General features: G+C 38.2%; 1 protein-coding gene and 1 long non-coding RNA gene across 6 annotated transcripts in view; one reads left to right on the top strand and one right to left on the bottom strand.

Moving 5' to 3' along the window:
- The window catches only part of LOC132365810 (uncharacterized), an 80905-nt gene extending 73942 nt beyond the window's left edge, over positions 1-6963 (top strand). The window contains exon 3 of the long non-coding RNA XR_009503247.1: positions 6697-6963. This is a non-coding gene — a long non-coding RNA (uncharacterized LOC132365810). The remainder of the gene's footprint in view (positions 1-6696) is intronic.
- The window catches only part of EDNRA (endothelin receptor type A), an 87333-nt gene that overhangs the window by 37131 nt on the left and 34666 nt on the right, over positions 1-15536 (bottom strand). For 4 of the 5 annotated variants that reach the window (XM_059922578.1, XM_059922577.1, XM_059922574.1 and 1 more), the window contains exon 4: positions 2169-2367. In XM_059922578.1, coding sequence (XP_059778561.1) covers positions 2169-2367 — 199 coding nt within the window. Of the gene's footprint in view, positions 1-2168; positions 2368-15121; positions 15164-15536 lie in introns of those variants that run through there. The other variant, XM_059922579.1, reaches the window with a different exon arrangement.

Genomic DNA, 15536 nt, shown 5'->3' with positions numbered 1-15536 from the left:
ATTCAAATCTGTTTATACAAATATTTTCCTATTCACATCACACTGTAGAAAGATTTTAGTAGTGAACTTAAAAAATCAGAAGGACTCTCTCTTCATTTAAGTGCAACACAAACACTCCTTGGAGGACCCCCTTCCTTTGTACCCCCTTCTTCTGGGTGCATTGCTGGCTGGGTGTGACTGCCTGAAGCAGCTGCGGAGGGCTTGGAAGCTGACCCTACCTGGAGGGGACTGGATGGAGGTCCCTGCCCCTTCCATGGTAGAGGCCTGTCGAGAATGGGGTCACGCATTTCTTTTGAACTGATGTCACCAGCAAGGGTATGGAGGGACCTCCCTCCAGTCTAGGTTAGAGCAAAGTTGAGGAGGAAAGAGTGGAAAAAGAGGGGGAATCACATTAGAACAAGAGAACAGGAGGGGAAAGAGAATCCTAAAACTTTAGACTTGGAATGAAATCTTCAAAATCATCAGTTCAAACTCATACCCTATACTGCAACCCTCCGGGTGCCCGCCGGCCACAACACCCCCGCCAGCCTGAAGGGCAGCTACTCTTAGCTTCATGTCTAGAAAGGAGATGCGTCCTTGTGAAGAAACCCATTTCATTTTGTCCAGCTGGAATGGTCAGTAAGTTCTTTTTTTTTTTTTTTTTTGGCCACACTGTGCGGCTTGCGGGATCTTAGTTCCTTGACCAGGGATTGAACCCATGACTTCCATGAGTCCTAATCACTGGACCACCAGGAAATTCCCAGTGAGTTCCTTCTTATGTTGAGCCTCTTCTCTCTAATGTTTTAGTCAGGATTTTCTAGATTGCTCATTCACACTGCCCAAATTCTGATAGCCTCCTACTACTTTGCTTTTCACTGTGGAGGCTGACTTCATAAAAAAGTCAGTAGATCAGCAGAAGACTTTAATTTTAAGGTTGCTAGTTTGGCTGTGTTCATGAGCACTTTTAATTTTGAAACAAGAATTTCCAAGCAGGATAACTGGTCAACTGTAAAACCACTAATTTTGTGAATTTCCATGGAAGGAAAACATACCTTAAGATGTCTGTAAATGATTAAATGTGGAATCTGAACTGCATGAAACTTACATCAAAGTACTAAATTATGCTGATTTAAGAGAAATAATTATTCTGGTTTTCCTCCTCGTTCTACATGTGACTAGTTTTGCAGAGGAAATATGCGTTTTAAATGTGTTTCCTAATACTCTCAGTTATGTAATTAAGCTTTTCAGAAACATTAATGCGGTCAGGTGTATTAAGCAACAATTGAATTTGTTACACTAAAATGCTTTTTAAAAAAGTTCTGCAAATTTGTATTATTTGGGGCTTCCCTGGTGGCGCAGTGGTTAAGAATCCGCCTACCAGTGCAGGGAACACGGGTTCGAGACCTGGTGCAGGAAGATCCCACAGGCCGTGGAGCAACTAAGCCTGTGAGCCACAACTACTGAAGCCCACGTGCCACAGCTACTGAAGCCCACGCGCCTAGAGCCCGTGTTCCGCAGCAAGAGAAGCCACTGCAGTGAGAAGCCCGCGCACCACAACGCAGAGTAGCCCCTGCTCTCTGCACCTAGAGAAAGCCCATGCGCGGCAACGAAGACCCAATGCAGCCAAAAATAAATAAATAAATATTTTTTAAAAAGAGAAAAGAATCCAAATAAAATAAAAAATTTAAAAAATTTATATTATTTGTATATTAGACAGAATCTGTACTAACATAAGCACACATGAGAATGACTTCCTACTTTGAATTAGTAAATCTGTCTTTAAAAACTGTGTGAGCAATGCGCATTTCCCCAAGTAACATCAAATAAGCATCAGCATGTCTGTCAGATGGAAATTGTGCTGTATTCCTTATTATCAAAACAAATAGCACTACATGCATACACATCAATCTCTCTTTCTTAGTAAATCTGTTTCAGAATTCTGAGTTGTTTGGTGCAGAGCAATAGTTGTGTCTACAGTTGTGCTATAATACAAGAGTCAAAACAAAATAGTTGTTTTATTGAAGAAGCTAAGCCCTGGTTTAACATCTGCTTTTCATGCAATTAAAGAATATTTGACTGAACTAACAGAGTAAACCACACTCGGCAGTGTAGAGATATCAACAAATCTTGGTGATGGTAAATGAAGACCTTCTCCCCTCCCCAATTAATTTCCTTTAAACTTTTCATACCTCCATGAATTTTGACGTGGCATTGAGCATACAGGTTTTGTGCTGTTCACCCTTGTATTCAAAGGGCACCATGACGAAGCCGATTGCTTCGGGGATGGCCAGGATAAAAGAAAGGATCCAGATGGAGACAATCTCAATGGCTGTGACCAAGGGAATCCCAATTCCCTGAACACGACTCCAGGAGGCAACTGCTCTGTACCTAAAAAAAAAGGGGGGGGGGTGATGGCACCAAGTGGTTAGGAAATTTTAAGTTTATTTCAATTAAATGAAAATTATAAATGCTGGAAAGATCCTTCCTTTGGCCAGTGACCAACCATTAGCTTTTTAGGAATTTTCTGTGAGTCCTGGTGTGAAAAACAAGTGGGGCTATTAAAAGTTCTACCCATTTGGAGTTCAACTGGCTGGCAGGCCTGAGTCTGAGATCTTCATTTGGGGCCTATCGAAATCTCATGAGAATTTAGGATGTGGCAGCAGAGATGGGTGTGCCATGTTTATTAAGCTGGGGGGAAAATTGGATGATGGAAGGGGTAGTGAAAGCTGCTGGTACTTGTTATGGTAATGTCTTATTTCTGTTTCTATATTAAAAAAACTTGAAATATTATCTATGAAGTGGATCTAGATATCCTTAAGTGAATAGTGACCATAGATATTCCATTGTTTTCCCCCTTCCTCTGCCCTCAAAATATGATCACAGTGGGCTTGTACCAGGTGGCTGTTTTAGTAAATAAATATTTATAATAATTATATTTGAAAATGTCAAAGAATAACTATATCTCTCCCATATGGCCCTGTGCTAGACTATATAAAACTGAGCTAAAGATAGCTTGGTTCCTAAACTTTAGGGTTTACAGTTTAATAGAAAAGAATGGTTCATACAGAAGCATAGGATATAAATATAACTGAACAATCATGCCAATCAAAGCACTAACTGGCATTAAGAAATTGTGTTTGCCTTATATTTTACATTAATATTTTATGATAATAATCACATTTAAATGTTAAGTCTGAAGAACGTTTGGTTTCAGAAACTCTATGCTCTTTGACCTGAGGTGATGGTCTGGTGCTAACTGCTTTCAGACTTACTATTAAGAAGGGACCTGTGGTACAGTATTTTTGTGACTTCATTCTTGAAATTTTTGCTGCTGTTGTAATGGAAAGGAAACATTCTCTTTAATAGCTTTCATTAGATAGTGCCAGAAGAAGGCTGTAAAACAGACCGAGGCATTGAGACAGGTGCACATGGGTTTGCAGGCCAGGCAGCTTAATGGGAAAGATTAGTCAGCAACGCCAAGGCAAGATACAAGCTACCTATAGCCACCAAAATGAGCCCCTATCATTTATAGTTAGTGTTCTGTCTCAGTACAACTAAAAGGTACACCTGTGAAAACACAAGTCCTAGGAATTATGCTACCTTGTTCTTCACTGTAGATTAGAACCTATAGTTTTGGTATGCACAATGATGCCACGTGGCATATATACAGCACACTTTGCTGGAGAAATGTTTTGCAAAAGATTTTTAGGGTAAATAAGATTGGTGTACAATAAGAATCTCTGAAAAAGTCCAGATTAGTTCAGAATGGAATAAAATACAGCTATGCAAACAGACCAAGAAAATCCTTTTACGATGTAGCCAACATTGCATTTTAAAATTTATGGTTATTACCAGTGGGATGAAGACTGCTATATATTCTGCTTTCTATTTCTGTTTACTTTTCTTTGCTGCCTTATTAGACTGGCAGCCTGATGTCCAGTAAAAGCTAAAAGGAACGGAGACAGAATGTCTATATCCCAAGGGTGGCGGTGAGTTATATCTGTTTCTTCTCCCCTCCTCTTATCAGGAAAGGTGATGTAAATAAAACACGTTATCTCTTAAGAGAGAAAGCCAGATTTCTTAGGCAGGATTGGAGATAAAAGGTGGTTTAGAAAGAAAATGTGATCTACATGTTCTAATGATGAATATATTCACAGACCAGCGTCATTTTATAATGTGCCCATGAGTTCCCAGAATATTACATATCTATAATCCAATGTGAATTCAACATTTAAAAATAAATAGAAGTAATTTTTAGTGCCTAGTTGAGCAAATGATTCATAATCAGTCTGCTCCTTCATTAACCCAAATGACTGAGAATTAGAATATTTCCCATCTGTAATCACACTGATCTTGATAACATCTCCCTGAGATGAGAAAACAACCATAAGAGTGATTAGAAACACTCCCTTGTGATGATGGAGGTGCAGAAAGGTGTGGAAAATAAGAAATACTGGATGTTCCCAAAATGATTTCTATTTGGGTGATAATGACACAACAGATAATACACAATATGTTCTCCTTACTAGGTGTGATTATGAACAGCCTGCCAACAGAAACTTTTCTGGAAATAATCCCTCCTCTTTGAAATGCTTTCCTCACTTGGCTTTGACCACATTCTGCTGATGGGATTGACCACTCCATCTCATCTCCTTGGCTGGATCATGCCCACGCCTTAAATTCTTAGTGTTGGATTTCTCCTTAGTCCTTGCACCTCTTTTCTTTTCTATCTACACCCTCTCTCTTTGTGATCTCATCTAGTCTCATGGCTTTAGTATCATTTAAACTCTCTATATGCTGATAATTAATTCTCAAATTTATAACTCTAGCCTAGAGCCTCACCTCTAACTCTAGACTTGTATATCCACCTGCCTACTTGAGGTTTCCACTTGGCTATCTAATAGGCACTGAAACTCACCCAAACCAGACTCCTGGTCTTCTTCCTTGCCCCCTTCCTTGCCTTCTCTCTAGTCTTTACCATCTCAGGCCCAGAACTTTGAAGGTAGCCTTCCCTCCTCTTTTTCTCTTCCACCACACATCCAGTTCTTTAGCACACCTTGCGACATTTTCCTTCAAAATGTATCCAGATGCAACCACTTCTCACCATCTCGCCAGTTACCACCTGCCTGGATTATTGTAATAGCTTCCTAACTGGTCTCCCTGTGTCCACTTCGCCCTCCTGCAGTCTGCCCTGAACACAGCAACCGGAGTGAGCCTGTTAAAATGTAAGCCAATCATGTCACCCCTCTGCTCAGATCCCCAATGGGTTCCCACCCCAATGGGGATGCCTACAGGTGTCCTCAGAGCTGCCTCCTCACTTCCTTCAGATCTTTACGCAATGGTGTCTTTTCACAGAAGCCTTCCCTGAATACCCTATTTAAAACTGCCAGATTCCCCTCCAGATGTACCCTGTCCCACTCAGCCTGATTATTTTTCTCCATAGCACTTACTACTATGGGACCAATCAAATATTTTACTTATTTATTTTGTTTATGGTCTATGCCCACCTCTCCCTTTTGAATATAAGCTCCATAGGGCAGACATCTTGCATGTTGGTCACAAGACCTACAACAATAGGTGCTGAATAAATATCTGTTGAATTAAGCATCTTTCTTTGTTCGTTTCCTTACCATGCATTTGTCTTTATTGGCCAAAGCCAATATACATTCCAAAGAGTTTCTTATTTTTCAAGCCAGTCCTGAATTAGGCAACAGATAAAGAGCTAATACTTTCAGAATCCTAGAACACAATAATTTAAAACCAAGCAGGACCTCTGGGCTGATCTTTCTCCCTTTGTGTTCTCGTTGGGAACCTGAGGAAGGGTGTGTCACCAAGTCCTCTGCCTGGTCTCCAGTGAATGTGGGGCGCCTGGGCCGGGGCTCTGGTCTGCCAAGTCCCAGGGGAGTCTTTTCCCATGACACCACTGTGAACTCTGTCATGTGACATGCCAAAATACAAGAATAAATTACATGTTTTGTTTATGTAAAGATGTTTGTTACTGTATATGGCTATAAATAGATTTTTACATGTTTTCAAGGCTAGAGGCATTTAATGCATGTCTTTGAATCTTTAAGGTATGATCTGGGAAACTCATTAAACTGAAAATAAATATTGTTGAATGTACTTTAAAACAGTGTAAAAGAAAACTTCAATTCAAAAGATCACTTCAGCAAAGTCTATTTTCATTTCTTCTTATTCTTTGCCCGTTTCTATTCTCATAAGTATCGTTTGAATATAATTATATTATAATCTTGTCAGTTACAATTTTGTTTTTGGCTTTATTTGCTTTTCATGTTTCTACATAGGCATGGCATTTACTAATTTCATGGCTACCCAGTATAACAAGATATTGATACAATTTACCTAAATCTTCCTCCTATGGTCACATCATTTCTAGTGTTTCAAGGTTGTGGATAACATGCCTATAAATATGTTTGCACATACAGATTTTTTTTTTCTTTTTGAATGATTTTCCTGGGTTAATTATCTTGAGTGACATTACTAAATCAAGAGAATGAAAAAGTAGCTTAAGTACCTTTAAAAAATGTTTCTCCTAAGTGCCTGTCAATGCTTGCCTTCATTAAAATTTATTTTTCTTCAGTTTTGCCACTTCCATAAGGTAAAGTGGCACTTATATCTTTATGTCTGCACATCTTTAATTGAGCAAATGTGACCCTTTGTAATGTTTGTTTATGATTTGTGTCTCCTATGTGTTAGGCAAACCAATTGCCGTACAGAGGTGTGGGGGCAAAACGCCAGCAGGAAGAACTTTAAAGAGAAGCCAGGTGAAGTGGATTAAAAGATAGCTGCAGGAAGGAAACCATAAACAAGACGAAAAGACAACCCTCAGAATGGGAGAAAATATCTGCAGATGAAGCAACTGACAAAGGATTAATCTCCCAAATATACAAATAGCTCATGAAGCTCAATATCAAAAAAAACAAACAACCCAATCCAAAAGTGGGCAGAAGACCTAAATAGACATTTCTCCAAAGAAAATATACAGATTGCCAACAAACACATGAAAGGATGCTCAACATCACTAATCATTAGAGAAATGCAAATCACAACTACAGTGAGGTATCACCTCACACCGGTCAGAATGGCCATCATCAAAAAATCTACAAACAATAAATGCTGGAGAGGGTGTGGAGAAAAGGGAACCCTCTTGCACTGTTGGTAGGAATGTAAATTGATACAGCCACTATGGAGAACAGTATGGAGGTTCCTTAAAAAATAAAAACAGAACTACCATATGACCCAGCAATCCCACTACTGGAAATACCCCCTGAGAAAACCATAATTCAAAAAGAGTCATGTACCACAATGTTCATTGCAGCTCTATTTACAATAACCAGGACATGGAAGCAACCTAAGTGTCCATTGACAGATGAATGGATAAAGAAGATGTGGCACATATATACAATGGAATATTACTCAGCCATAAAAAGAAATGAAATTGAGGTATTTGTAGTGAGGTGGATGGACCTGGAGTCTGTCATACGGAGTGAAGTAAGTCAGAAAGAGAAAAACAAATACTGTATGCTAACACATATATATGGAATCTAAAAAAAAAAAAAAAGGTTCTGAAGAACCTAGGGGCAGGACAGGAATAAAGACGCAGATGTAGGGGCTTCCCTGGTGGCGCAGTGGTTGAGAATCTGCCTGCTAATGCAGGGGACACGGGTTCGAGCCCTGGTCTGGGAAGATCCCACATGCCACGGAGCAACTAGGCCCGTGAGCCACAACTACTGAGCCTGCGCGTCTGGAGCCTGTGCTCCGCAACAAGAGAGGCCATGATAGTGAGAGGCCCGTGCACCACGATGAAGAGTGGCCCCCACTTGCCACAACTAGAGAAAGCCCTCGCACAGAAACGAAGACCCAACACAGCCAAAAATAAAAAAAATAAAAAAAATAAAAAAAGACGCAGATGTAGAGAATGGACTTGAGGACACGGGGAGGGGGAAGGGTAAGCTGGGATGAAGTGAGAGAGTGGCATGGACATATATCCACTACCAAATGTAAAATAGATAGCTAGTGGGAAGCAGCTGCATAGCACAGGGAGATCAGCTCGGTGCTTTGTGTCCACCTAGAGGGGTGGGATAGGGAGGGTAGGAGGAAGACGCTAGAGAGAGGAGATATGGGGATATATGTATATGTATAGCTGATTCACTTTGTTATGCAGCAGCAACTAACACAACATTGTAAAGCAATTATACTTCAATAAAGATGTTAAAAAAAAATAAAAGATAGCTGCAGAGAATAAATAATGCCATTTGCAGCAACATGGATGGACCTAGAGATTACTAAGTGAAGTAAGTCAGAGAAAGACAAATATCATATGATATCATTTATATGTGGAATCTAAAAAAAAATGATACAAATGAATTTATTTACAAAACAGAGACAGACTCACAGACATAGAAAACATATTTATGGTTACCAAAGGGGGAAGGGGGGGAAGGGATAATTTAGGAGCTTGGGATTAGCCGATACAAACTACCATATATAAAATATATAAACAACAAGGTCCTACTGTATAGCACAGGGAACTATATTCAATATCTTGTAATAACCTATAATGGAAAAGAATCTGAAAAGGAATATATATTTATATATGTATAACTGAATCACCTTGGTCTACACCAGAAACTAACACAACGTTATAAATCAACTATACTTCAACAACAACAAAAGAAAAATTAATAATAATAAAAAAGAAAGATAGCTGCAGATATTTGGTCATTTCTTCAGTTGGGTCCTTCATCTGGGCTGGCCTGTGGCTCCTTTGACCAGCTGAGCACAGCTGGAATGATGCTTTGTCAGTTTCATGCCCGGCCTCTGAATGGAGCAGCAGGTCCCACCCTGGAGCCCTGAGCCCGCTGGAGGGGTGTTGAACAGCCCTGGACTTCACGGAGAGGGAGATGGGCTCCGCTGAGCTCAGATGTCCAGCTGTTCTTGCCAAGGGGTCAGTCATGTGAGTCTTGGACCCATGAAGCAAGCTCAGCGGCCAGCTGAACTCCACCGTGAGACCGCAGTCGAAGTAACAAGGAGCGGAAGAAATGCCCAAGTCCCTGACCCACAACATGGTCAGATAATAAGAAAATGGTGGTTGTCCTAAACCACTAAGTTTGGGGGTAGTTTGTTATCAAAGAAGAATGAGGTAGCAAGATTAACCAGTCACCTGATCTTGACAATAGAAATAAGAGAAAAGAGCGAATAACTATGTGTGACAGGGAACAGACCCCCAAATGAGATCACAAGTTGCCCTACACCCAGCGTGAAAGGAAAATCATAGCATAGCATAGGAGAAACCAAGTCCAAGTCTAAGTAAAAATGAAGTTTTTCAGAAAATCACTTCCATTCTTTCTTGAGTTAGGATAAACCTTTGAGAATATCATAGAGACCACTAAGCAATTACTGGAAATGAGGGATGAAGAACTGGCTTTGAGTTTGAGGCAAATCAAAGTGCGTTAGTAATGGATCCTTACAACTTTCCCAGGTATCTAATTACACATCATCTGGAGTAGTTGTTAAAAGAGTTATATCTTTTTACAGCCTCTTTCCCTAGGCAACTTTTAAGTACAATCTGGAGCTGTACCCAGACCTTTTTTACTGGTCTGACCCCCATCATTTTCTACTTTAAACATGACTGTTAACCTCACAAAGAATAGCACTGAATTCCTCTTCCCAATCCCTGCCCCTTCTTTTTTTCCCCCTGAAACAATCTCAGAGTAACTTGTAAAGCTTGTCATTTATGGCAGGTAAGAATACCTATTTGCACTATTGGTAATGGCTGGTTATTCATGTTTTGTTGGGAAAAATTCATTCATTTTAGAAGTATACTGCTTTAGCATTAGACAGAACTATTTCACTGATAAAGCTTGGATAGAGGTCAAAATTTGTTTCTAGATTGCCCCAGTCTTTTTCTGAAATTCCTGTTTTATCTTATTCTTAAGTAACTAATGATGTGAAATAAAAATAAATAATAGATTTGAGGAAGAATTAGTGAAAAGCTTTAATAAGACAAGTCCATAGTTGAAATGAACAATGGGAAGTCATCCATTCTGGTACAAGGGATGCACTTTCTCTGTCTTGTTTACCTTATTCAGATTAAAAGCCTGGAGTGAGGAAGCTAGACTTTTTCTTTGATCCTAAAGTATTAGTATTCACTGAGCAATCAATGAAGTAATGGAGAAATTGTATAAAACTTGGATGACTAGTTACGTTCATTATTCTCCCTCAAAAACAACAACTCTGAAATGAGAGATAATCATCATATTTAAAAAACAAAACCAAAAAAATCACGGGAACTCTTCCTGGGCCGTAATTTGATTCAGCTCATAGAACGAAAGCAGGGATTCCCAAGTTGCAAATTGTTTCGTAACAGGTTCCAATTTCCCTCTTTTTACTCCTTGCTTTGTTTTTGTTTTTGTTTTTGTTTTAAATAAAAGCATTTTCTTATTTTTAGAAGAATATAATGCAACCGAATCAAGATTCAAAGCAAATTGTATCTTATCTTCAGAAATCAAGTGTGAATGATTCATTCTCTAGTGTGAAAGCTTTTGAAATAGAAATGTCAAAATAGATTCCCTACATACCGGTCCCAAAGTTGAGAGTCAGTACCAAATGAAATGTAAAAATAATAAAGAAAGGACCCAGGGAACAAAGGACGGTGAGTTGATTACCCAGAAAAAACCTCCTGGATTCAGGCAGATTTTGGCAAAAGTGGAATTTTAAAACGGTTCTTCTCCTTGATCTAAAACTGAGGTTAAGTCTTAATGAAATAAATGCTTGACATTCTTTTTTCTTTCTTTCTTTTTTCAAACCAAGAACATTTCATGTGCTACATAACTGACAGCTTGTGATTGAACACTGAGTTAATTTTTCTCCATGCATGAGGTAGGGGAGGACGTGGTGTGGGTGAAGTATTCCTACACCAGAAACAGGAATCTGTGACCAAATCCCTCCATTTCTCCATCCCATCATCTCCCACCACCCCCTTCTCCCTGCCTACAGGTAAGGTTTATACTGGGGAGATTGAAGCTCAGCAAGATCGTCCTCTGAGGTTCCCCCAAGGAAGAAAGAGGCAGCAGAACAAGGTGAGCTAGAGAAGGAATGGAGGGTTTCGATGATTTAGGTGGCTGGGGAATCCATCTACCTGAACACTTCCCTTCTGCACTTCTTTCTCCCTGGTTCCCAGGTCATTGTCTTCACAACCATGGAAACTCCTAAAGAACAGCAGCCAGGACTGATTCTTCATGTCTGTACATCTTACCCTTCTTGCTGAGTTTCTCTGTTGAACTAAATTATGAATTATGCTTCTTAATCTAGGGATAATTCATGATACAGTATATCACTGAGGAATAAGTGCCCTAAAGTATTTTTCAATCAAGAAAAAAATTTATTAAATAGATTCATACGAACTACAAAAGGGACCACTATACCATGGCACATAACACTATTCAGAGCATATACTCTAATTTTTGTAACAAGAAAATATATTGCAGGGATGAAAAGTTGCCTATATTTCTTATCAAACCAAGCAAATTCTTTCCTCTCCTTGGCCTCTCTTTTCATCAATGCCTCTCTTCTCAGAGGATTCTACCCAGCTGCCTTAAAAAAGGTTTTACTATTTATAGGAGCCAAGCATGTTCCTTGTCTTCCTTCTCCTGTTTTTCCTTCTTGTTTGTCATGGGCTGTCCTTGTCTGGGTTTGGTTAGATGGTTCCTCGGAGGTGCAGTTTTCTTAGAACACTGAGTGGCCCTTTCCTAAAACTCATTATCATCCTATTTTCACCTAAACTTTGGGACAAAGTTTAATTTTTTAAATAAAATGCTGTTTTCCCAAACTTGATGGTGCTTTTGTAAAGGCAAGAGTAGGCATGGAAGTAACTCTGAGCTGGGCATGTACATGTATTTCTCCACACACACACAGGCCTACATATGCTTGCGTTTTAGAGCTACCCAGTCATAGGAAATTAGTGTTAATTTAAAATAAAGGTCATAGGAATGAGCTGGGCAGATGAGAAAAATAAAATGTAGGGAATAGCATGAAGTAAATAAGGAAAATGGGTCACAGAAAATAAAATAAACTTTTATAAGTTGTTTTCTGCTTGCAGAAGAATGTTATGCCTGTTACTCTATCCTTTGACATAACTACTACTACTATTTATCATATTCCTTTCAAGGAATTTTATATTCATATACTTATACATATAAATTGCATTTCATCCCTATCCATTTCCCTAATACAAGGCTGCTTTCAACTTTTTCTTTAAATGATCTTGTAAAGCAGGGGTTCACAACACCTGGGCCATGGACGGGTACCAGCCCATGGCCAGTTAGGAAGAGGGCTGCACAGCAGGAGGTGAGCGGCAGGTGAGCGAGAAAAGCTTCGTCTGTATTTACAGCCGCTCCCCATCGCTTGTATTACTGCCTGAGCTCTGCCTACTGTCAGATCAGCGGTGGCATTAGATTCTCATAGGAGTGCAAACCCTACTGTGAACTGTGCATGCGAGGGATCTAGGTTGCGTGTTCCTTATGAGAATCTAATGCCTGATGATCTGAGGTGGAGCTGAGGCGGTGGTGCTAGCGCTGGGGAGCGGCTGCAAATACAGATAATCATTAGCAGAGAGGTTTGACTGCACAGAGACCATAATAAATCAATTGCCTGCAGACTCATATCAAAACCCTATCAGTGAGTGGCAAGTGAAAACAAGCCCAGGGCTCCCACTGATTCTGCATTATGGTGAGCTGTATAATTATTTCATTATATATTATAATGTAATAATAATAGAAGTAAAGTGCACAATAAATGTAATGCACTTGAATCATCCCGAAACCATCCCCCACCGCCCCCCGTCCATGGAAAAATTGTCTTCCATGAAACCGGTCCCTGGTGCCAAAAAGGTTGGGGACCGCTGTTGTAAGGAACATCTTTGTACCTGACTTCTTTGTTCAAATTTTGGATCATTTCCATAGAATTGATCGTAAAAATTGTAATTACGGGGTCAGAAGGCAAAAACATTTGTAGGACTTTAGTTTCTTGAAGGGCTGTTCAATTCCCTACTACCACCAGATTTTGAGAAACATGCCTTTTAATGAGAATTTCTTTGATAACGTGAACATGATTCATATGTTAGTCATTCTAATTTCTTCTTTGGTGATTTTTACACTCATGCCCTTTTTATATGGAAGTAGTAAGATTTTAATTACTATTTGTATGGCTTCTTTAAATACCAAGAATATTAACATGTTGTAGTTTTGCTGCAAATATTTTCCCTGGATTACTGCTTTATTTATTTGCTTTTTAATTTTATGAATGTTTGATATTCACGTTTTAAAATTTTATGTCCTGAAATGCGTTTATAGTTTTATTCAGATTTTCTACCATCCACTTTAGGTTCAAAAAGTCTTCCTTTTCTAGAGATCAGAAACAAATTGGTTTATTTTCTTCTATTGCTCTATGGTTTGAGTTTTTGCATGCTTGTGCATAGTGGTTAAGAACACACACTACTTTTATTTGATTATGGCTCCAAAACTTAGTAGCCAAGTGGCCTTGATTAAGCCCTTTCGACCTCAGCTTCCTCATCTGTAAAATCGGGATAATTATAGCACCATCACAGGTGTCGTTATAAGGATTAAATAAAATAATTTCTGGAAAGTATTTTTAACAGGGCCTGGTACATACTAATACTCAATAAATGGTAATAATTATAAATATTATTACTGATATATAGTACAAAATAAGACTTTAACATGTTTTTTCCCCCAGATGGTACATAACACTGTTTATTGATGAATCTTTCCTTTCCCCATTAAAGTGATTTCAGCCTATATTATGTTCTTGTACACTCTGACACCTGTTTCTGTTTTTCCCATTGATTTGTCAATGTGTTTATGTGTGTGTACCACATTGTTTTAAAACTGTAGCTTTATAACATTTAAGAATATCATATAGGAAGAATATGCATATAGGAAACATAATTCTTTTTAAAATTGTCATGATTATTTTCTTATTTCTTTTCCCCATATGGGTTTTAGAGTTATATTATAATTTAAAATTTAATTGGATATTATAATGAAAATACCTAGCTACATCTCTAAATATACAACTTGATAAATACAGGTAGGAAAAATTTTTCATGTATTAGTAATATAATAGATATAATTAAATGACTTTAATTTTTAGATAATACAATACTTTAGATACAAGAGGAAATGATATTATTGGGGTGCTAGGAGTGGGAACAGCAGAATGAGAATTCATTAGTGAATAAAATCCAGATTATAAATGCTTGCTCAAGTTTTTAGGACATGGTCACAAGTAGCATAATCTATTATTTGTCAAGTGAAAGTGATACAGTGGCCATCTATTGTATGTAAATATTTTTATGCAGCAGCCCTTAACATCTGATATGATGCAGAAGAAAACTATGTAGACCTCAGGTTTTCCTGGGAATCACTGTGAATCCTACTAATAGGTGATGAAATTATTTCTGATCTTTGTGTTTACCACTGCAGTGGTAGCATTTTTGTCAATAGCATTACTGCAGTTTAAACTACTAATGGAATTTTTTTGTTTTAATTTCAGCAATAAATTTATTTTTAATAACACTACTAAACATTTTGTTTAGTGTTTCACAATTATTATAACCATAAATTTATAACAAGGATACCATTATAATTCTCTACTACCAATGGAATGAGTATTTTTATGTTTTAACAATAACACTTTTGGTCCTGAAAATTAATTGTTAACGATAAATAATAGAATATCTGTAAACACTAAAATGTTCTTTAAGAAAGTGGGCCTTTTATTTCTATGATGATGGGACTTAGGTGCTCTGATAAAGTGATTGTCAGAGTGTGAAAGGAAAAATGAAAACCTCTTTTAAATTGTAGGTAAACCACCTAAATAGGACATTAAACAGCATTTGCAAAGGATTATTTTCAATATAAAAAAGCACCACAAAACGTGTTATAGAGTTCCTAACTTCATTTTTTATAATTCCTGCTATGAAAATTAGAAGGTATAGAAAATACCTTCTAGAAGTTCATGGAATTCAGAAGGACTTCTTTCTTGACGCCTTGACATCCATGTTTGAGAAGAATTCTGGAAAGACTCTGAGATACTTGATGGTTTTTTTCAGAGTTGGATCAAGGGGTGCTTCTGTTGTCCTCTTTTTAAAAATTAGGAAGCATTTCAGGTATTCAGAAAAGCATAGATTAGAACATAATTCTGAGTACTCACCACTCAGTTCAACTAATCAAGCATTAGAAATACAATTGAACAGTATCTTCTTTTTTCTAATGAGAAATCTACCATTGAAAATACAGAATTTGGATGTCCTAGAATTTCCTTTTCCAACATTCATTCCATCTAACATGTTCCTTTTTCCTTCGTTGCCATAAGGATGTCAAACGGATATAGTTGGTGAAATGCTCTCGGTACAAGTTGCCTGAACCAAAGATGGCTGGTAATCAGCAACTGTGGAAAGCAATTCTAAACAGTAGAGCAAGATTGCTAGTATTTTCATTCCTGGGAACTACTGA

Source organism: Balaenoptera ricei, chromosome 5, assembly GCF_028023285.1.
Source record: "Balaenoptera ricei isolate mBalRic1 chromosome 5, mBalRic1.hap2, whole genome shotgun sequence".
Taxonomy (NCBI): domain Eukaryota; kingdom Metazoa; phylum Chordata; class Mammalia; order Artiodactyla; family Balaenopteridae; genus Balaenoptera; species Balaenoptera ricei.
Note: the sequence above shows the minus strand (reverse complement) of the source record. Positions and strands in the feature narration are given on the sequence as shown.